Here is a 21,830-nt window from a genome sequence, read left to right as displayed (position 1 = left end):
TCACATCACAGACTTAATTATGCTGGGGGAAAGAAAAAAACTGGCTCAAAGATGAAATTTAGCAGATGAAAGATATTAAAACATTAGTCTACTGCTCGCAGACTCAGGTTTGATATTGTCAGGTGTGCGTGGTTTCGGGTTTAACCTCACTTTGAAAGAACAGAAGAATGTAATGCAAGAGCAGGCCTTTCTGTTGCTAGAATTATATTCCACTGTTATGACTATTCATGGAAAACAAACCATATATGTAACACTTCATCTTAAAACAAAATCACAACAAACAAAACAGCGTTAAATGTACTATTAGACTGAATATTTTCCCAGTAGCAGACTCCAGACTTTGCAAATAAAGTAATATTTTCTTCTGGCAAGCATATTGACAACTACATTAAAAGGTAATGCAACCATTACTGGCTGAGTTAGGCTGTTGGATAAAGGCCTAAAACAGGGTTACTGGTTGTTCCGTTTGATTAAAGACAGCAAACGAATGGGATCACTGCTTCCACTTCTATTCAGTCAGAGAACATATGGACGTGCGGAAAGTTGCATGTGATATAATCTACAGTATTCCATTTGAATTACAATCGCCCCGCGAGAGCTCATTAAGGGCGTAGCTGAGGAAGGGGGTATGGAATAAAGAAACATATCCATAGTCTATATGATGCAACAAGTACAGGCTGAAATAAATTAGTGGATGCGGTCAGAAAATGGAACACGTTCTCATGAAGACAGATAGTTCACATGCAGTCACACAAATACATTCTCTCACACACAGACACACACACACACACACACACAAATGCTGAGCATACGGCAGCATCACACTCAGCATCTCTCCGTGAACGTACCGGATTTCCCAGCATTCAATTAAACATCTTTACAGAAAGCAATATATACGTACTGTGTGAAAAAGAAAAAAAAAACACATGACAATAAATTTTGATTGTCTATGGTAAAAGTTAACAACAGTCAATATATGTAATTGTGACAACAGCCAAGTCCATTCCATGTTGGAAAAAAAAAGGTTCAGATAGGAGCAATGCGGTTGAATTTAATAATTTAGCAAATTCGGCTTCAAGGGTTGCTGCACACGTTGTGCGCGTCTCTTTACATAAAAAATGATGCGCACTGAAAACAGAAAACGCGGTATTGTGGGTAAATCACGTGCCAGTTTGCATACATCCACCACCAACCCACAGGCAAAACATTAACTTGGAAAAAGCAGCGCTCGGTATTACAACGTCAACATCAAATAAAATCTATACACGCAGCCTATCCCATATAACGAGCGTCCCAAACGTATTTCCGAATGAAATCTTTTCAAAAGCAACGCGTTATTCCTCAGATAACCGGTGAGAAAAGAGCGACGCACTCACCTGCTGTAAGTACATGAAAGTCAAGGCACAGGAAAGCTGGGGACACATGTCCACATTCGGCAGAGCGACACACGTTGCACCCGCGAGGGGATGCTGCATCGTGCTATGGTGAGGTCTTCGCAGAGCGGGCGAGGGGACGCTTGCATGCACGCACGCCTTGTCCTGTTCTGTCCTGTCCTGTCTCCACTTGTCAGTCAACTTTCACGGGTTGTTGGAGTTGTTTGTCGGACCGGACAGCTGCGGATAATGTCTCGGAAAGCGGCGGCGTGCGAGAGGGACTGCGTGCCTGTGTGTGTTGCGTGAGCGCGCGCGCCTGTGTGTGTGTGTGTGTGTGTGTGTGTTTGTCCTCATGCGTGTGTGCTAAAAGCGAAGAAAGAGCGCGTGGGAGTCCATGTAATTACGTGTGTCTGAGTGAACGGTGGAGAATATCAGTTTTCAGGCTCGGGCGGTTGAGGCGGCTGCCACAGGAACCGAGGGGGAAGAGGGGAGGAGCCCGCAGCTGGATGACAGCTGAGGTTCAGGTGAACGGAACCGGCTGACCAGTAGGGAGACGCTGACTCCTTCTCGGGGATCTTCACTCGATTGCCGCTAATGCTACAGCGCTTCTCATTTGTCAGTTGCGTTCCGGGACAGAGTCGGTTTCATTGACCGAAATTTCAGCGTGTCTGTATCCGAAACCCCGGAGAGGGGGGGGGGGGGGGGGGGGGCAGAGAGAAAGGGGACTGAATTACAAATAGCAGAAGAGGTTTTTAGGGACATAATGTCAGTGTCCCGCTGAAAATTAACGGCACCTTTGATGTAATCGTTCAGACACCTCCCTCTCTGTGAGCCTGCCAAAAGCAAACAAACAAATAAAATAGGTGTCGTATTTTCCTTCTTGATATAACCCACTTTCTACATTATCTAAATCACGTTTTTTTCTCTTTTTTCCCACATTTTTAAAAATGCAGCTGACGTGAAATCCAAAACACCATCATCAACTGTCTTGCCAGACCAGAAGTGTTTATAAGATGCTTTCCTACCGCAGTGTGCTGCGCACTATTATGTAAGAATTTGTTGATTGACAAAAGAGGGGCAATAGCTGAAATGCTTATTTGATATTGGGTACTGATGTTGATAATGAATTGATAAAGGTTTACAGTCAAACTGACCGCTCCACTAAAAGCCGATCGGTGAGTGCTGATGCGCTATGGTGGTGCAGCCTTAAATGCTCGTTCTTCTGTAGACAAGGAAGTGAGCGCCGTGGACTGTCAAGGCTGTCGTTCCTTTTGCTGACACCAAGTCTGGAAAAATGTTACCCAGAAAGAGGTCTCGCACCCCACACCTCAGTCAAAAGATCCGCAAGGGATCAACTTGGTTTGAAACCATTTGGATTGCCACTCTGAAAAAAAAAAGCCCTGGTTCTGTGGTGGTGATGAAGTCCATTCAAATGCAATGAAGCGAAGTGAATGACTATTATCCTTATTAGTTCTTTGTACTAGTGGCGGCAATAAAATAATAATGTAGCCTTCCTCAGTATCATCTGGCAACATTAATGAAATGCAAAGGGTTGAACAAAAGAAAGCTGTTTCAGCGGTTATGATGGAGCAGTTGTGGGTTGAGAATGCAGGGACACAAGCGACGCTTTTTGTCAGGGATCTGTCATACATCAGGCCTAGCTGCAAGCTAGACTATCTCACCATTATCTCCCCAAACTCTCATAAAATAACAACAAAATGTGCTGGCAACAGTGATTCTGATAATGTTATTGTTCGTACTCATTTAGTATTCACAGGTCCAGACCTTTTCAGTTTGAGCTGACGTTGTTGCTTGGCCTGCATTTAGTTGGACATTAGTGTGATCTTATAAAATGGGAGTAATATTACAAATGACATGTTTTTTCAACTGAATATGTTTTGCCTGAAATTTGAATTTTTAAATCGTACTAACTGGATTGTTAAAATATTCATTCCATAGAAGTCTGCCACATTGTTCTTGCACATGTTGCAATTCTTTGTTTCATAGACAGTTTAATATGCGTCCAGCAGCCGCTGGAGCTAATGAAATTTGTTGAGTAAGACATGAAAAAAAAACCTCGTCTGAAATTTGTTACTCAGAATTTACGACAAGGCGCATTGCTGCTGGACTGCATCTGGGACTCAGTCTCAGAGCTCGAAGGCTGCGGCCAGCCAGTGCAACGAATCAGGTAGTGAAGGAGTTGCTGTGACCAAATGCATTAAACATTTATTTACTTACAAATGGCTGGCTCGTTGGGCCGCTGTTCAGTGGCCCAGACACAGAACAGTAACTCAGATGCTAACTCGTAATGGGATCTCTTGGCAGTTGCATCCTAAATTCTAAATGAACGACGCAACAGCGTCGAACAAACTCTAATTGAAGAAAAGCATACATTATTCATTTCTTGGGAGGGAAGCCTAAACACAAAATGTCAGTTAGACTAAAAAATACCTTTTAGGAGACAACTTATCCACTCTCTTAGGCTAACTACTGCTTCCAAAAAGACCATTTACCTGAACCGAGGAAAATGGGATGGTAAATAATTAATTAAACTATCACACGGAGCAGTGCATTCTGGGTCTCTCAGTAAATCAAAAAAAAAAAAAAAAAAAAGAAGACAAAACTGCAGTGGCAACAATCACGCAACCCTCATGCCTCAACTCTTTCTGCCCAGTAACAAATTCAAAATGATCAAGCAAATTATTCCTCCAGTATAAAGATTAATAAATCGCTCAGGTTACGGGGGAAGTCCAACTGACAGCTTCTAATGCAGTATCACGGGTGGCTTCTCTTTATAAAAGGAAAATATCTTCTCGTTTCATCTCTCTCTTTTAACAGCCGCACTGCCTGGAGTGATTTGCGGACCAACATCAGCCTCCTTTACGAGGCAGGACCTCCGAACCTTGTTACGATAATGAAACGAAGTCATGAAAATCGATGTTGCTCTGCGTGTTACGAAAGGGTACTTCGTTTAAAAAAAAGAGGGTTTCAATAAAAAGGGTACTGTGAGTAATAGCTGAAGCTGTGGAGAGTGCGTTGCTGCATTTTACCCATACTGCACGTCTCCCTCTCACTCCTCGCCTCGAGGTAAGATAGTTTTCTTCAGCTGCAGATGCGCCAACTCCCTTTTTTTTACCCACTTTGCGTTTGTCTGTGCTAAGGCGAGGCAAACAAAGCAGACAGTGCAGGCAATGTCCTGTGAAACACACAAAAACCCCATGGGATAAAAAGGAGCTAAAACACCCCATAAAAGAGTCAGAAGATAGGGTACATTAATTTAACGCACACGCGCGTCTAGGCGATCCGCTAGGTTTCACTATCAACGTTAATGTCGTAACAGTGCGAAGTATTGTAAGGCACTGTTCTATTTTATGGCGTGTTATTTGTTCGCCGCTTTAATAGATAATGATAAAACTCTGGATCTCTGCCAAGTTCGCAGGCGGTAACTATGTTATTGTAACCATGTGGCACACCAAAGCGATACGAATCAAACAATATACATCTTTTTGTGCGAAGGTTCTCTACGTTTCTGTTTTCAGCAGTGTATAACAGTGTATCTATTGAGAGCAGTAATGCAAGCCTAGAACCTGAGCCCTCATAAAAGTGTAAAATCGATATACAGTAAAATGTGAAAATTCTATATAGGCCTACGCGTATTTAATATAATTCACGTCAAAACATACTGCAGGTGTTTTAAAATAAAAATACTGCCAGTTTCAAAATATGCAGTTAACTTTGTTAACTCAGACTGTGATTTGAACAATGTATTTTGCAATATGCTGTGACAGCTGTCAGTTCTATACAGCGTGTGCAGCACAGTTTGAGATACGTTTAATGTATAACTTTGATTTTGTACGTTGTTTTTTTTTTTTACAACGTAAAGGTAGTCTCACTTGCTTTACAGATCATTTGACAAGCTGACCACGAAGACCTGTATCTCAGCCTTGCAGTCAGCCCTCAAATTAAAAACAGTGTTACTGTTACAATTAGCTCTGGACCACTGTGACACGTGGGACAAATACAACATGATTTTTCTAGTAACTAACGGTCAAAACGGAAACTGCATTTGATCACACACACAATTAGCTGATTTTCCATGCACAGGGGACAACGGATCAACATTCATTTTTATGTCATGAAAATCCCTAGGTCTTGAGTCATTTTGTGAAAGAGCTATATTTTAAACTAGTTCTCTCCTCAACGATGAAGGACTCCACCTCGCTCAGACAAAGATAATTAATAGTTTTACATGTCTGTCTGTCACCGACTCCTATAATAATTAATGATACTCGTGGGACTTTGAACGGTTAACCCTTTTTAGAGATGTTTAAATAACGCTTCCAACAGTCGCTAATTTCCATTAACATTCAAATGAACCCTGTTAGTCTTTTTATTTATTTATTTATTTGCATTCAGCTATACAGAATATGACAAAATGTATGATTCAGCCCTCAGCCCTAAATACAAAATAATTCTCTGTAGGTCAGAAAACTGGGGGTTAACATTTTAACACCCTGTGTCTTTTCTTGTTTGTTTGTTTGTAACCTCTTCAAGCCATGTGCTTCCCTTGGCCCCACCTTCACAGCAACTAGCCCCCCCCCCCCCCCCCCCCCCCCCCCACACACACACACACACACACACACACACACTCCTTTCCGCACACATGTTCGACAGAGGTATCTAATCACCTCCTTCTAATCACCCATGTATCACCTTATAGATTATTTTGTGTGCACCAATGCATTGGCCCTGAATTGTGGCATAACGTTTACAGTGTAGAGTCTTGCTGCTGTTGAGTGATGCAGTTTAAAGTATCTGCAGCATGGCACCTTTGTACAGGCTCAGACTATGGAGAGCTTACGGGTCTGGTTGCAACAGCCTATCTGGTTGAAAATCTAGTCCTGTGGGCAAACTGGGGTGTTGCTGTAGGTCTTAAAGACACCGCAGGACCCCCAGCTATTCTTCACCTGCCCCACAGAGGCCCTGGCACAAACAGTGGGAGGGGTGATCCCTCATAAGGTGCGATAAAGCGAGTACGAGAATAAGAAGGAGTATGACATCATCCTCACGGTAAACACAGATGACTGATTTTCACGCAGGGCAAGCAGCACAAAATCCATTCTATCCGTGAGCCTGTCCTCTGCAAGACACCACACAAACTACAGTTCACAGCCCCCATAAAACTCCCTGCACAGTAAGTCATCTGTACCATATCATGCCATTATTTTTGAACTTAGTTACAAAGTAATGTGGTGTAGTGGTAAAGAGCTTGGCTTTGTATCCCAGTGGTTGCTGGTTTGATTCCTTGGTGGGACAAACCACTACTGTTGTACCCTTGGGCAAGGTGCTTAACCCAGATTGGTTCAGTAAATATCCAGCTGTGTAAATGGATAACATGTAAAAATGATAAGCTGTGGAATTTGCTGCGGGTGAAAGTATCTGCAAAGCAACTGTAAAGTACTGTAGGAAGTAGGCACCCTAATCCTGGCACTTACATAGCCTACATATTTAAGCATCAGTTTTGACTGCTGGACATTTCCTGAAGTGACGCTGGCTGAGAATCTGGCTCAACGGTGGTACAACAGTAGTGGCCTCACCTTGCATGTGACCCTACAGTGTTCTCCTTACAGGTCTGCTGTCTTAGCCATTGTAATTCTAGAGAACTGCCCTTAGTAGTTACCAATTTAAAACTTTCTGACTTTTCCATCAGAAATTCACCCTATACACAAATACTCCCACCAAGCATAATTCTGCAGGCTTTGAAGAGCATGGCATTGCACAAGGGGATTTTTTAAAGCATCTAAGTTGATATGTGTATTAATATGTATATTGTATATATACAGTATATCGCCTTTAATGCAGTTAATAGGTCATCTATTTTATTTTTAGAATTTGTTACTCTCTCCTTGACAACGACCTCAAATGACTGCAATGTTCCTGGCTATCCGGTACAGGACAAATAAGCACAGAAAGCCTTAGATCCCCCCCTTCCACCTCTTATTCCAATTCACTTTCAAAACTAGAACCCATAACACTATTGCAGGATGGCTTCAGCGGGAAGAAAAAAATCAAAAATATGGCTGACTGTTTCCTTTTTACTGTTTCAATAATTCACAACCCCGCCCCGCACAATGCAGGGCCTACAAGCCTGAAAACAGGGCCGGAAAAAAAAAACAGGAACGAAATGTTCTTGCTTTTAGAGAAACTGCACAGCGAGAGGCAGAGCTTCACGTCCATGGCAGGCTGGTGAAAATGCTGCAATGTTTTCACTGGTTTAGGACCTCACTGAAGGCTGAGGAAATCGGCAAAAAGGGAAAGCGCGTTGGTGAAGCTGTTTGTGTGGCTGTGTGATGCATAGAGTGGGGGGTGGGGGGGGGCGTGGCCTCCGCGAGTTAGTTGACACCCCATACGTTTGCAGAGGGCTGCAGATGCTGATGCGCAAGGCTAAAACCGCCCGTTCTTCATTTCACTTAACTTCTCCGAAAGGAACGGATAGCTTTTTTGATTTTAATGAACGCGCTCTCCGACACAAAAGTGCACATATCGCTGCACGAAACCCCCTCCGGTGTTTAATTAATGAGAATTGAAGCGATCAGTCCGTTTCAATCCGCCTCCCCTTTTGTGAAAAGACATCCCTTCGCATCTTTCCCCACAGAAGCCACTTCTGGCCTTCAGGCAGTCTTATCACTTAGGTTTAGGCTAGCGCTGCATTCAGGCAATGGAAGATTGCCTTGGATTAGCTTTTTCAAAACCCAAGAAACTATTTCCAGTGCATATGTAATCACTTTGGTACAAGACTAATATAAAGTGGTACCAAATCTGGTCCAAGAGCATGTAAACAACATGCCTGAGGGTCCGTGTCAGGCTGACTTCAAATTAAGAGACTCTCATACATGTATATTTACACTCTACCTACAAAAATAACTAATGTGTATGTACACAGAGTTGCATAGTACTATACCATCGTTATGGTTTGTGGCTTGTGTAATTACACTTGATTAACAATCACAAGCTGTTACTATGTGGGTACAGAGCAGTAGCTATGTAGGTGCAGTGTAAATACACAGGTCTTACAGTCTATGTGGGACAGAGAAACACATTTGGTGTTGTTCTGATGATCTCTATAGCACCAGACTCAAGCAGAAGTTACTTTTGTATGCAAACAGATTGTCATAATTTTGGCAGTTCATGAAAAAAACAATCAAAGGCCCACAGTGGCTGGGCTGAATCTGGCCCACAGTAAACAATTGAAGGATTCATATCTCACATCACTAACACCATATCATATGCACTCCATTCAGAAACCAATATACCAGCATTGGTATTCCTTACATTCACTAATATAATAGCATATGCAGTCCTTTCAGTAGCTAATCAAAGAACATATACATTCCTTTCATTAACTGAGATTCTGCAGTGGCGCAACTGGATCGGCCAGGGCTCCTTATCTCTCAACTACATCACCACCCCCTTGCAAGCCACCGAGACCCACTGACTATCGACAAGCTGCTATCGCCCGTGAGAGATGAGCCAATCCTCCAACGGCCGCTGGCACCCCTGTGCTGCTGTGTGGGACTGACACTGCATACAGTAGCCGCAGGCTGTGAGTGAGCGCAACAGAGCCACAGTGCTACCTGCTCCGGTGCAGGAGAATTCATGGTGAAGCAAGCCTAATGTTCAAGGACCAATTCTAAATCTGGGGGTGAAAAGTGGGGGCAGGGGAGGGTTTAAAATCTCCTAGAAACAGGACTGGAGATAGTACCCAGAGTGGCAGGTGGAGCCGGACGGGGATGGCGCGTTAGAGGGCTTCGGGGGGCACTTTGGACAGACGCCAGATCGCCTGGCAGCTGAGCCTTCCTTCACGAGCGCTCGCGTGGGTTTGCAGGGAGGGCCGCAGAGACGCGAGCTGTTCGTTAACCCCCCCTCCCCCCCGTTCCCCCGGCGCCCGGAAGCCCCCGGAATCGATCGGCGGGTGGGACGAGGCTGGAGGATCCTGAGCGGCCCCCTACGCAGTCGTGCTCGCGGTGCACCGAGCGTAGAGCGACAGTAGCTGTCCACCTCCAGCTCCTGGCTGTCAGGAGCCCGCGTTCCGCCCTCGTTTCCTGGAGCTGCAGGCTCCGAGGGAGAGATGGAACTGTGCCCTCAGGAGGGCTCCTCTGAAAGCACGACACCTCTCTCCAAAGCCATTTCTCTCAAGCTTATTCTCACTGTTCCGGTCAGCGGCTGCAGTTAGCTGAGTATAAGGGCCGGAGGAGAAACTCAAATATAATACATGTTTATTTATACACCTAAATTCTCTATTTATTTTAAAATTTTTGTGTGTGCATGCTTCTCCCCCACTGAGATACAATTTAAAAAGTTTCAATCTGTTAACAGGGGTCTGGATTTTTTTATTTACTGATTTTTTTCCTCCCTCTAAAATGAAATCATAAAGAATCCTCTCAATACAGTAAAGTGTATGCGTGTGTGTGTATATTATTGTGTGGTTCAGAGCTTCTGCAGTATTTTTTTTTAAAACAGCAGTTTCACCTATACAAAACTGAAGTGACATATATAATGTAACACACATATCCTATTAAGTCATTCCAATTGGCAGCAATAACAGCGCTTATATCTTGCTGTTAGCCCTGATAAACGAAAATAATGTAAAAAAGGAATCTGCTCTCTCCAAAGCTGAGTTTGCAAGATCAATGTAATTCTGGAGCTCTATTTAAATGGCATGAAATGGACGATGAACCCATGACAGTTACTATTAAGGCAGACATGATATATTGCTAATGGGTCCATTTTAACCAATCAATAACCCATTTTTTAAAAAATTTCCATCCAGAAATCAAGTGTGCCAGCATTTAACCAATCACTTTTTCTCCTTTTTTTTCCAAATTAATATTGCAATTTGGGTACGGACAGTAATGGTAAGAGCTGGGCTTCTCCCATCGATCGATATTCATATTAATCAACTCGGGTTTGAGGGAGGCATGTCAAGCATAGAACAGAGAGAAAAAAATCGGCCCTTTTAATATAAAGAGGTACTTGGGGTTAACCGGCCAAGCTGATTGGCACATCATTTTTAAAACTTTGAAGAAGACTCAGAGAAAGAAGACTCCGGCTTCACCTCTGCGTGCATTCTGCTAGAAGCTCCACCCATATGCAGACGCTGCGTGAGCGCCACTTGCATGCCGGCCGTTTATCCAGCGTTGCAGGGATAACAACGCACAACAGATACAGGCGAAATTAACAAGTCCTGCCCATATGAAACAAAACTAAAAACTTTGTTTCAAACAGAGGGACCTCCGTACATAAAACAACTTATCATAGTGACTACCAGTTCATTTAAACCCTGTTTTTTCTCCTCTAGTGACAAGTTAGGTGTTGCAAAAGTTCTGTGGTTTTGAAGACCGCCTTTTGTCTTGGCACCTTTCGTTTGCGTCCAGTTTGCAAAGCTTTGTCAGTGCATTCCTTCACGCGCCCCCTGCGTACCAGTTTGCGCATCACGCTGAGGTGTGTCGTCACTGTCTGATGATTCAGGCATCACAGGGTTGTGTCGGAGGGCAGGGGGGAGGGATGGGATGGCAGCTTCTGGGTCCATGCCAGACGGCAATGCGGGAAGACATCCCGGAGAGTGAGGGGTGGGGGGGGGAGGGCTCAAACGCCACAGTTCTCCCCCCATCCCACGCTATTAAGAGTGCTTTAGCTTCCATTAACATGTCACTTCACCTCACTGTGGAGCTGGGCGAGGACATAGCGGGAGAGGGCGGGGGCGGATGGGGGGTTGGCGGTAGCCTGCTCTGACAGGACCGTGGGCTGTCACATGCGGTAAGAGTTCAGCCGGAAAACCCTCGAAGCTGACGGGTCCGCAAGCCTCCCTCCCCCCCACCTCCTGGAGCGATCTGGCCGAGCGGGTGGGAGAAGACTCCACTAATGAACTGCTTAGCACACGCTGCGGGGGGGGGGCTAGCATTTCCGCCAACCGACGAAAAGTCGTAACGTTTATTGACACCTGGATATTCAGCAAAGGACAGGGCCAAAAGGGAAAAAAATAGTGGTGTACTGTTTCCCCTGGAGGGAAGTGCATCCTTAATGCATGACAAATTAACATGGATGGACATCTCTGACAAATTGCCCCCTGAAATTCTGCTCTATCCACCTCTGGTTATTAGTACTCCAGGAGATCAGGCATCAGAAATACTCACAATTAAAAGGCCAATTACAAACCATTTAAAAGATGATGAATATAATGTACGCATATGTATACATATTAATTAAATTCAATGACAAAAAAAAACACGAACACACAAAATAAGTGAATTATTTCCACTTTCATGAAACATAGGCTACCTTATTCATATAATTCTTAAATATATGATCAAATTACATATCGAATAATACTTTGTGCCACAGCTACAAAATGGAAATACCAATGATAGCTGCGATTTGAAAATATGCAATCTATTTTATTACATTTGCATCACTATTTCCTATATTTTCTATTTTAGATTGTGCTATATACAGGCACACATTATTACATTTTTCTGTGCAATCGTCCATTTGGACATATATGGAAAGGACTGGTTATATGACTTGTAGGGAGAACAAACACATGGTCATGCTTAAAAAATGTTTGTGTTTAGTGGGCTTTGTTCACTAGTGGGCAGACTGGTGCTGTCCGACAAAGCAAGTCCAGAAACCACCAAGTGAGTTTGCATTCCCAGAGGTGATAGCTCACAGCCGATGGCCGTTAAACCTCTCATTATCTAGTTGCCCAGCTTCTGAGCTGGAGGAATGGTAGAAAAGAACCAAAGGGACAAGACCTAAATGGGACAAGCCTTTTGTGTGTGCATGTGTGTGCGTGTGTGTGTGTGTGTGTGTGTGTGTGTGGGGGCGGGGAGGGGGGTACCTCTACAGATAGTCCCTCCCTATTCCTGTAACCTGACACCCCCCCATATTTGCATCCAGCTACCCACCAGCTGCAAAATAATGTTAAAAAGCCTAAACCAGTTTGTGATTCATGTTTTTAGCTGTTGGTGGTAAGTGGAACTCCACCTCCTCAGCCTCAAAACCAGGCCAAACAGGGCCACACAGCATCACACTCACTCTCCAATCTGTGTGATAACCCCTTGTTACTGCGCTCTCCTGATGTACAACACAATGAATGCATATTTATTTGACATATTATACACTCACTTGACATATTACATAATACACACTTTACATATCACACGTTTATTAAGTTATTATGCAAATATACATATTAACAACTTGTTTACTGCATAATGACATTGTTTTATATATGGAATGTATGGTTGTTTTGCACCAAGAACAAAACCCCCGTAGGCATCGGTATTGTTAGTAGATTTTTCTGGTGACCTCTAGGCTGCATAGACCATGTGCAGCGAGGATTTCCTGTGCTGAAGTGAGATCCGAGGAAGACACCTTTAGCGTCTAAACGTCATGAGAATTAAAAGCTGTTCAAAAAGCCATCTTAAGGATAAAAATTCAGGCTGCCAACATGGTGGGTCAGGGGACCTGCCTCATCGGAAGGTTCTGGATCACGAATCACGGCACGGACGCTGCCGTTGCACCCTTGAGCAAGGTACTTAGCCTGAATCGCTTCGGCAAGCATCCAGATGCACAAACAAATGTCATTTGTTGCTTTATTTGTTTATTTATTTATTTATTTGCCGAACACTCTTATCCAGAGTGACTTCCAAGGCCGTTGTTAAAGTGTACATTCAAATGCGCATCACAGAAAGAGCAAGAACAATGAGGTACTGGGCACAGAACAGTCAGCAATGCAGCGAACTAGCATCATGTTTGAACATAGCAATAAACAGTAAGTGTCCGTATATAAATAGTGCCAATAAATTAGCCTTGAGACAACAGACATTAAAAGCAGCACTGAGCTGATGAATATGCACAGCACTCAGAACTACTGTTTGTTATATATATATCCAAAAAAACATACACACACACACATATATATATATATATATATATGTGTGTGTGTATCATTACAATATAGTTTGCAATATTTATAATTTATAAGCAAAACTTAAAAAATCTGATGAATAATTGCTCTACAGTATTTCATCATTCTACAGAAAATGTTTATTCACAATGTTTTAACTATATTTATAAATGTAATCCACATGGAAACATACACACAGACACACACACACATACACACACACACACACATACAGTTTCTAATTTCCTTTATGGCCAGGGATATTTCCAGGGTGGGGTGAGATCAAAGCCCTGCATCCAAACGTTTCTTTTTTAAAGATGAGATGAAATGAACCTTTTGCTAAATGAATGTAATGCAATGTAACCTTCACTCTTACTCTTTTAAGGCCCTTTCTGGATCTTTGTGAAGACCAAATGGCCAATACAATTCACATAACACAAGATCCCACTGTGAATGGCGTTAGCAGGTCTGCTAAAAAAGAGATAGATGCTAATGCTAAAAAAAAAAAATACAAACAAACATCTCCTTCAAAGTGTGTTATAACTGTATTGTCGTATCAGCAGCACCTGATTACATTCCTTTACACCCACACATGCAAACACACACATACACACACACACATGCACACACACACACACACACAAATCTCATAAGGAAATATCTAATAACTGTGGCGGTTGTGCCTCTCTAACAATGTCTCTCTGTTTTTTCTTCAGTAAAGCTCTTAACTAAGATCATCAATTACCTTTACCAGCTTAAATAGCGGGATATGTTTACCCAGCATCCTTTGTGGGTTTTTTCCCCTCTCTGTCCCGCAGCTCATTAAAAGCCTCGCCATTTATTTGCTGTGTGTTGTGGTCTTTAGCTCTGCCGCGGCATGCGCACGAGAGGCCGATGCCTCCCTTTTCCCTGCGGTGTTAATTGGCAAAACACGGCATTTCCTCATTAATTATGTCAGTGTGCACCAAACTTCCACTTTCTGCCGCGGTGCCTTAACGAGGCCTCTGAACTCGACTGACAAAAAAAACAAAAAAAAAAAGGCCGGCTCACAGCAGAGCGTGAGAGATGATGTAAGTTATGTTACTGCTGGGCTGCACATTATTCATCCAGAGGCTCTTGGCAGGCCCAACCAAACGATCACCGGTCCGCAGGTTCCTGGGGTAAATACGATTGGGCTCTCTATAGACTTCCGCGTGTTCCTCAAGCCCCGGACAGATGAGTAATCGATATCATAAACGCTTGGTAGAATACTGACAGGCAGTTTCTCGCCATTCGCCGTCACGTTAACACCACAATGCTGGCTACCGTGTGCAGCACGGCCAACACAGCCATACCATTCTGGTTGTTTCCTGCACCACGATTTTCTTTCATTCAAGCAACTGCTATGTTTGCGGTTTTTCTTTCCTCCGTGAGGAAAGGAACGGTTTCTAAAATCCCTCACTCGAAGTTCAGGGTAAAAAGCATTGGGGTTAAACTGAACAGAGGCCTAAGATGGCACCGCTGTGAAAAGAGGTGGAAAATGGGGGCCCGCCTTGGCATCTCTTCAGGGTCAGACTGTCACGGCCTCAACACAAGAGGCAGCTGATGTGTAATGCTAATGCATGTATTGTTAAGCGCAGCTGAATGCAGATGCAATGTTTTGTTGCCTGTAGCCTGCAGCATATGACTGCTGCCTGGGTGGGAAAAGAGCCGGTAATTGCTAAAACCGAGAGGAAGGTGTGATGTAGGTGTGGAAATCTACAGGCCAGCCAGAGTGCAGTTACCTACGGTTTAAGAGCTGCAACTAGCCCCAACTGACAGGGCATGCTGTGGAAGGGACAAATATTAGTGTAGCTTTAATGCAGAAGCTGAACCAGTTTCACTGCTCAGTGCCTCTACTTTTATTTAATACACAGGATTCAGTTTACATACTGCACTCATACTGCACTGCACTGGTGCCTCCTTAATCCCCCCCCCACACACACACACACACACACACACACACACACACACGTACAGTATATACCCAAATATTGTTTTTAGAGGAAGGTAAAAAAATAGACGCTAATTAAAAAAAAAAAGAAAAATGTTAAAATCTCCAGCACATGGAGGTTAGCAGATTGAAACTTGTTAAACCGTATTAAACGGCTCTGTGGGGGGAGACACGGCGCTCTCTGCTTCTCCCTCTCCGCTAACGTATAAAAGGCTGGGGGTATGATATATTCTCCGAGACCAGCTGCCGCACTCGCGTAATAAAATTCGCGCTCCCCATCTGGCTGCGCCGATGTGCCTCTCTCTCCGCACGCTCCACGTTACCCAGGGACTTATTAGGTTGGCGTATCGTTTCAGGCACTCCTGCCGAGATAACCTTAGCCCGGGCTTATCACCGGAGCACAAAAGCCTCGGATCCAATAGGCCGCCGCACAATCCATCTCTGTCAACCGCATTAAGGAAATTACCTGTCAGAAACATCATGGCCGAGATTCTGTGATTAAACGCAAACGTTAAAAAAAATCCCCTGGGTTGCTGGAACAGTGAACAGAAGGGCTGGTCCGAGTCCTGTTTCAGCTGGGGTTCCCTTGTCTTAACTGTGTGACTGTGTGTACCTGAAATGCTGTGTTATAAAGTTTTCATCTTTTGAAAAAAAAAGAAAACATTAATTAGAACTTGCAACAGGGGAAAAAACTATGAATTAATGAATTATCTAGAATAATGTCAAGAATTTCATTCCATTCATTCTAATTCAGTTATTTTGGAATATGCTTAAAATAGCACAGTATTCAAACTACATTCCTCAAAATCTTTCAATGGTTGATATCAATGAAAGTATGTCTCAGTCAGTGACAGCCCTGGAAATGCACATAAATACCATACGTGCAAACAACAACAACAACACATACGCACACACACACACACACACACACACACACACGCATACGCGCACGCCTTAAAAACACAACCAAACACAAATCAGCTGGACCCTACAACATCTATTCCCATAGGCTTCTTGTTGGTTTATTCACACACAGACTGGTGCCACTATTTCAAAGACAAATCTTACAGATTTTGGAAGTGTGGAAGGGGCCATATTTTCAATCTACAGCTGCAGGTTTGGTTGTACAGTTGTAAAATGAAAAAAGATTAAGATTAAGGTTAAAAATACGTCTTTGTTTGACTGGTCTTTATCTTCTCTTATGTTCTTTGACTACAAAAATTAAAAAAAGTTTTAACCAACATTAAATAAATGCCAAAGATTATCCCTAAGTGCTGTTGTAATAACCTTTCTCTCCTTAAAGTAATAATCGCAATGTAGTATAAAAGTGCAATGACAGTGATGTATGGTAGACCCCGGGATATTGACATGATTAATTTATCGTTATGCATATAATAGACACAATTATGTCAAATTTAACATAGTCTTCATAAATTCCAGAAATGGTGAATTGTAAAAATGCCAGCTCATCTTTATAGATCCAAGTTATGTTCCACCCTTATCCACCGCACACATAACGCTGATTAATACACCCTGTCTCTTTCTGCGGAACAATAAATTCTTGAGTTAAAATTATTTTTAGGTTCAAACAATATTTTAGCTTGACTGCAGTCAGAAACTTGTGGAACGTACACCAAAAGTCGTGGGTCCACGTAGTTCAGGAGCTACACCGCAACCGCAGACTTGCAGGTTTCTTTATATATATATATATATATATATATATATATATTTGTGTATAGCCTCTGAGCTGACTGGCATCCAGTCCATCGGACTTATAATGGAGAACAACAATGCTGATGTAGAGTTGAGATAAACCATATAATCATAGAGGGTGTAATAATATGCATTATATCAGGCATAAACTGGCATCGGCAAACAAAGACAAAACGTGTGAATTATTTCATTGTTAATATCCGCAATTAGGGGAAGTTTAGAGTAATTGTTTAAAGTGCGGCGTCCCTCGGTGGCCCCTCCCACCTTGTTTGGAGGGTTTGTTACTGCCTGGCTTTTCTCACAGCCGGTTAAGGAACATTTCATATGTAACCTTCGGGCAACATCCAGATGACATTTCTATTTCCAGTTCCTCTCTGTCTGCCACTTACCATCCAACTGCCAGGGCTGCTTCTGCAAGCGGGTGAGCGCTTCATCTTATTTCATTTACACATTCCGTAACATTACGTAAAATACAACACATTACATAAGACGCGAGCATGCATATATAAAATTATTTAAATATTACGTAACTTTGATGACATCTGCGTCTTATGTTTATTGAATCTATAATTGAGAACCCAGGGGTGTGATGTGCAAGGTGAGACCAGGGGACTAATTAAAGTTTGAGGGGTGTACGCGTGTGCACGCGTGTGTGTATATGTCTGTGTGTGTGTGTGGAGTTATTAAAGATGGGACCAAAATTAGTTCACTGTTTCTATCTTCTACACGTGCTGTGTTGTGCGGTCCCCTATTAAAAGCCATTTAAAGTAGAGCGAGCCTTGTGGTACGGAACAGTACATTTTGTACCATGAGCAGGATTGTGCTGTAATTGCCATGAGGCCCGATATAACAAGATCCTTTAGGTGGTGAGCGCCTTGTGCTGCTGCAGCTACTGCATATGAAGGCTGAGCTGAACAGGCAGACTCTTGGTAGCGTTTTGCAGGAGAAGTCAGGGACACAGTGGGCTAGAGACCCTGAAACAGCAACTGCCAAGTACTGGAAATAAGGCTAATAGAGGCTGCTGAATGCCTTTATCGTTTCGCCTTTTTTTCCCTCCAAGTTGAGCACGGATCACCAATCAGTGCAGTTTGCTGTAGTCGTAAGGAGCAGGGCTTACAACCCAAAAGTTGCTGGTGCGATTCCCAGGTGGGCCAGTGCTGTTGTACCCACGGGCAAGGCGTTTAACCTGAATTGCCTCAGTATTCAGCTGTATAAATGGATAATGTGTATAAATAAGCTATATAAAACTGTAATGTAGGTAAGTTGCTCTGGAAAAGAGCCCCTGCTAAGCTAGCATAATGTAACAGCAGTGACCTGCATGTGATGTCCTGGCTTTACTGTACCATTATGTGCATCACATATGAGGTTTGGTTCTGTTCAATAATTCCGACCATTAAAACTGATCTGAGATCAGTCCTCTGCCAACACCCCCCTCCCCCCCTCCTTGTTTGTGGCTTGCTGGCCGCCTCTGCACTGAACTGTGGGGTGAGGCGGCTCCCGGGGCCCGGTGGAGGCCAGCTAAACTGCCGCAGCTTCTCTGGGGGGCAAATGACAGTTGAATTTATGACAGCGTTTCGCCCTCCATCTTTCATGCTGTGAATGATGAGGCTGTGGGCTTGTTTTCAGCTCTCGCGGACGTTTATTCTGAAGCGGGAGTATTTACAGCGCCGGGCCTCCCCCCCCCTCCCCATATCTGACTGATCTGCCTGCGTCGTGGAACTGGTGTTCCTTATTTTCAGCTCCCCATCAACCGCAAAAATGCTATCTTGCTCCACATATCTAGCCGAATACACATTTTCAGTTCTTTTTTTATCAGTCTACATTACAATATTTGGGAATACGTTAGGCATGAGAAATATATATATATATATATATATATATATATATATATATATATATATATATATATATATATATATATATATAAATATATATATATATTTTTTTTTTTTTGCTGTGTAGACACTTTAACGCCTGGCTAATTTGTTCTCAAGTTTTTCAATTATACTACACTTGTCTAGAAATAAATAAATAAGAAGGATGGCCCATTAAATTGAGCAGCTGTACTGACTCTGTGACAAATTACGGGCTGACTATATGTTAGTGGTAACTTTGCCATCTGTCTGCGAGCAATTAATGAGGAAAAAAAAATGGAGCGCGATGGAGAAAAATATTGGATCCCGCTATAGGAATGAGCAATATTTGCATCAGTCAGATTAGGTCTAATATGAAGGAAATTTCAAGGACCATTTTATTAATTTTTTCTTTTTCTTTTTTTTTTTTTTTTTTAAAGGAAGCAATTATATACCGTGCGTTTCTTTTTATTGCAAGTGGTGGGAGCATTCTTTGCACAGCACAGGGCACAGCACTTGTAAATCCTTTCACTCCTGTACTCTGTAGGGAAAGCATTGAAAATACCAGAACCGAGGCTCTGTTATGAATGTGTTGAGGGTCTGAAACAACAGAGGATCAAACACCAAAGTCTATCTTATCCATGAGGCATGATACAGAAGATGTGCTGAAGCACTTGACATGCTCACTGATTCATGGCACTGACTCCCAGACACTTAGATACTGTTTAATGACACGGAATTTACTCGAGTTGCCGTGGACGACGGACAGGGAACATTCTTTTCCTCCCTGCTGCCTGCGAGGTTCTACCTCAGAACGCCGTGGGAACAGAGAACAGCGTGCCGGAATTGCTCTCAGCCTCTCTCCCTTTGAGAGCGTGTAATCAAACAAACAAAAACAAAATCATCAAAATAGCAGAAATGCACTCACCAACAAAGTGATGACATGACAAGGCATTTTGATTGCCGCCACATATGTTCTTTGTGTGTCAATGCGCTGCGCTATTCTGAGGTCACAGAGGTCACAATGAACGCCTCGCTCAAAGGGAAGTGCACAGTTTACATTCCAGCAACTGAGCAGAAAAGCTGATGTGCAAAGCCGGAAATCATTACACACGTGCCCAGAAATAAACGAATAATTAAATAGCTTCTATAGAGTGGACAGAGAGGAAGATCTGAAAAGGTCCAATTTTAACTGAACAAGAGCATATCTACCGAATAGATTTCAGTCTCTTAAAGAAGGTTGACCAGTCAAGGACAAAATATCTTTTAAGGTCCCACTTTGATGCTGACATTATTAATTCAATTGGACAGAAGGTGGTAGTGTGCTTTTTAATGTACATTCTCTGAACCTTCAGCTGTTAATTAGTTGAGCAATAGGAATAACAGGGACGTCCAGCCCTGTATCATGACTTAAGGCGGTGTAAGGCAGTTTGGGACACCTGAGGGCGATTTAGGCCGCTTTAAGCAACTTTAGGTTGCTTTAGGGCTGTTTAGGGCTGTTTAGACCAGACCAGACAAACTGCTTGGTTTCACTGGCGCTAATGATGAGCCCTCCATTTCTGATGCAATCATGGCTTCCCATTTTTTTATGTGAAGGGAATTAATTTCTCCAAAGGACAGGTGTCATCAGCAAGGATGTGGCGAGTCCAAGAAATTCTGGAGGCACGCTGGCGTCAAATGTCGGTCTGCCACAAATACGAAAAGGAAGCGGGCCGAGCACGTCACCCTGGAGCACCCTGGGGTTCACTGTTCGACTGGATACTGTCGTAATAGTGTTTTACTTGTGTTACGCCCTCTTTTGTGGTCAAAAGACATGGTTTCACATTTAATGAGAGAGTAAAGATTAGTGATGGGGAATTCCGGTTGTAGAAGAGCAAAGTGCCTCAGGCCTTGTAGTCCCCTTTGGAACACTAGAATAACAGCACAGCCCGTTCACATTTTAACATTAAAACAACCCTATTTCTGGCCACAATATATTTTCCCAACGCAATAACTCTAAAATACCCTTACTGTCCCCTGCAGCTATTGTCTAGTTCTTGTGACTGACAGTAAATTAAACCAATGAAACCATTTTCCACCCCCGAAAGCCTTAACGAAACCCACCCAGGCATGACACAACCCTAACAGATTGGTTTATTGTCATCCGCTTCAAAGATCAGAAGTCGGAATTTAATATATGGCATGAACTTCAAAAAGAGGGACATGGATGAACATCTTTCTCACCTTCTGTGATCAAAATAAATGTGTATATCCAGAACATTCTTTCTTTCTGAATATTAATGTGTTTCAGCTAGTAGTACACTCCTTATATACAACCATATACAACCAGCAGGTAATATCCAAATATGTGAAACTGTATTGTACGTGGTATAATCTGTATTATATACGTAATATATGAAGCCACTCTGAAATATAAACTACTTTTTGATTTACATTAAACAAAAACAAGCACATATAACGTAACTGATACTTTTTTGACATTATATCATGACAACTATAATTTTTATTTGAAAAATAAAAAGACACAACAGTATTTACATTCTAGATATGTATTTCTTTGTTTTTCAACAAATGAATTGCTCGTAAATGAATGTATAAAGAATGGCTGAGGGATGGTGAACATGCAATGCTTCATAAACTTTTGTCCCACATATGCCCCTTTGAAATGTGCCCTAAGCCCTTTAGGTCATAACTGGGCCACTGAGCTAAATGTGCAATTAGGCATTGCTGTGATGAAAATTCAAGGAACCATGAGAGATAAACCCTTAGTATCCGGCAGTGATTCAGAGAACACCTGCAGTTGAATCAACCTTTATGAAGGACACTGGGAAATGTATCAATTTTAGTTTTTCTAAATCCATATTGCTAGTTTGCGAGTATCTTTTATTTATCTCTCATTAAAAATATACAAAAACATATATATAGATGGCTCCCCTAAATACTGGCCTGAC

General features: G+C 42.7%; 1 protein-coding gene across 9 annotated transcripts in view; it reads right to left on the bottom strand.

Annotated features, from left to right (window-relative positions):
- rbfox1 (RNA binding fox-1 homolog 1) overlaps positions 1-21,830 on the bottom strand; it is a 255,119-nt gene that overhangs the window by 125,962 nt on the left and 107,327 nt on the right. Inside the window, exon 1 of one of the 9 annotated variants that reach the window (XM_036553349.1) lies at positions 1,377-1,981. The exons of the other annotated variants lie outside the window; for them this stretch is intronic. Within the exon in view, the coding sequence (XP_036409242.1) occupies positions 1,377-1,475 (99 nt within the window). The 5' untranslated portion in view covers positions 1,476-1,981. Of the gene's footprint in view, positions 1-1,376; positions 1,982-21,830 lie in introns of those variants that run through there. 9 annotated transcript variants of the gene reach the window in all.

This window comes from Megalops cyprinoides, chromosome 19 (genome assembly GCF_013368585.1).
Source record: "Megalops cyprinoides isolate fMegCyp1 chromosome 19, fMegCyp1.pri, whole genome shotgun sequence".
NCBI lineage: Eukaryota > Metazoa > Chordata > Actinopteri > Elopiformes > Megalopidae > Megalops > Megalops cyprinoides.
Note: the sequence above shows the minus strand (reverse complement) of the source record. Positions and strands in the feature narration are given on the sequence as shown.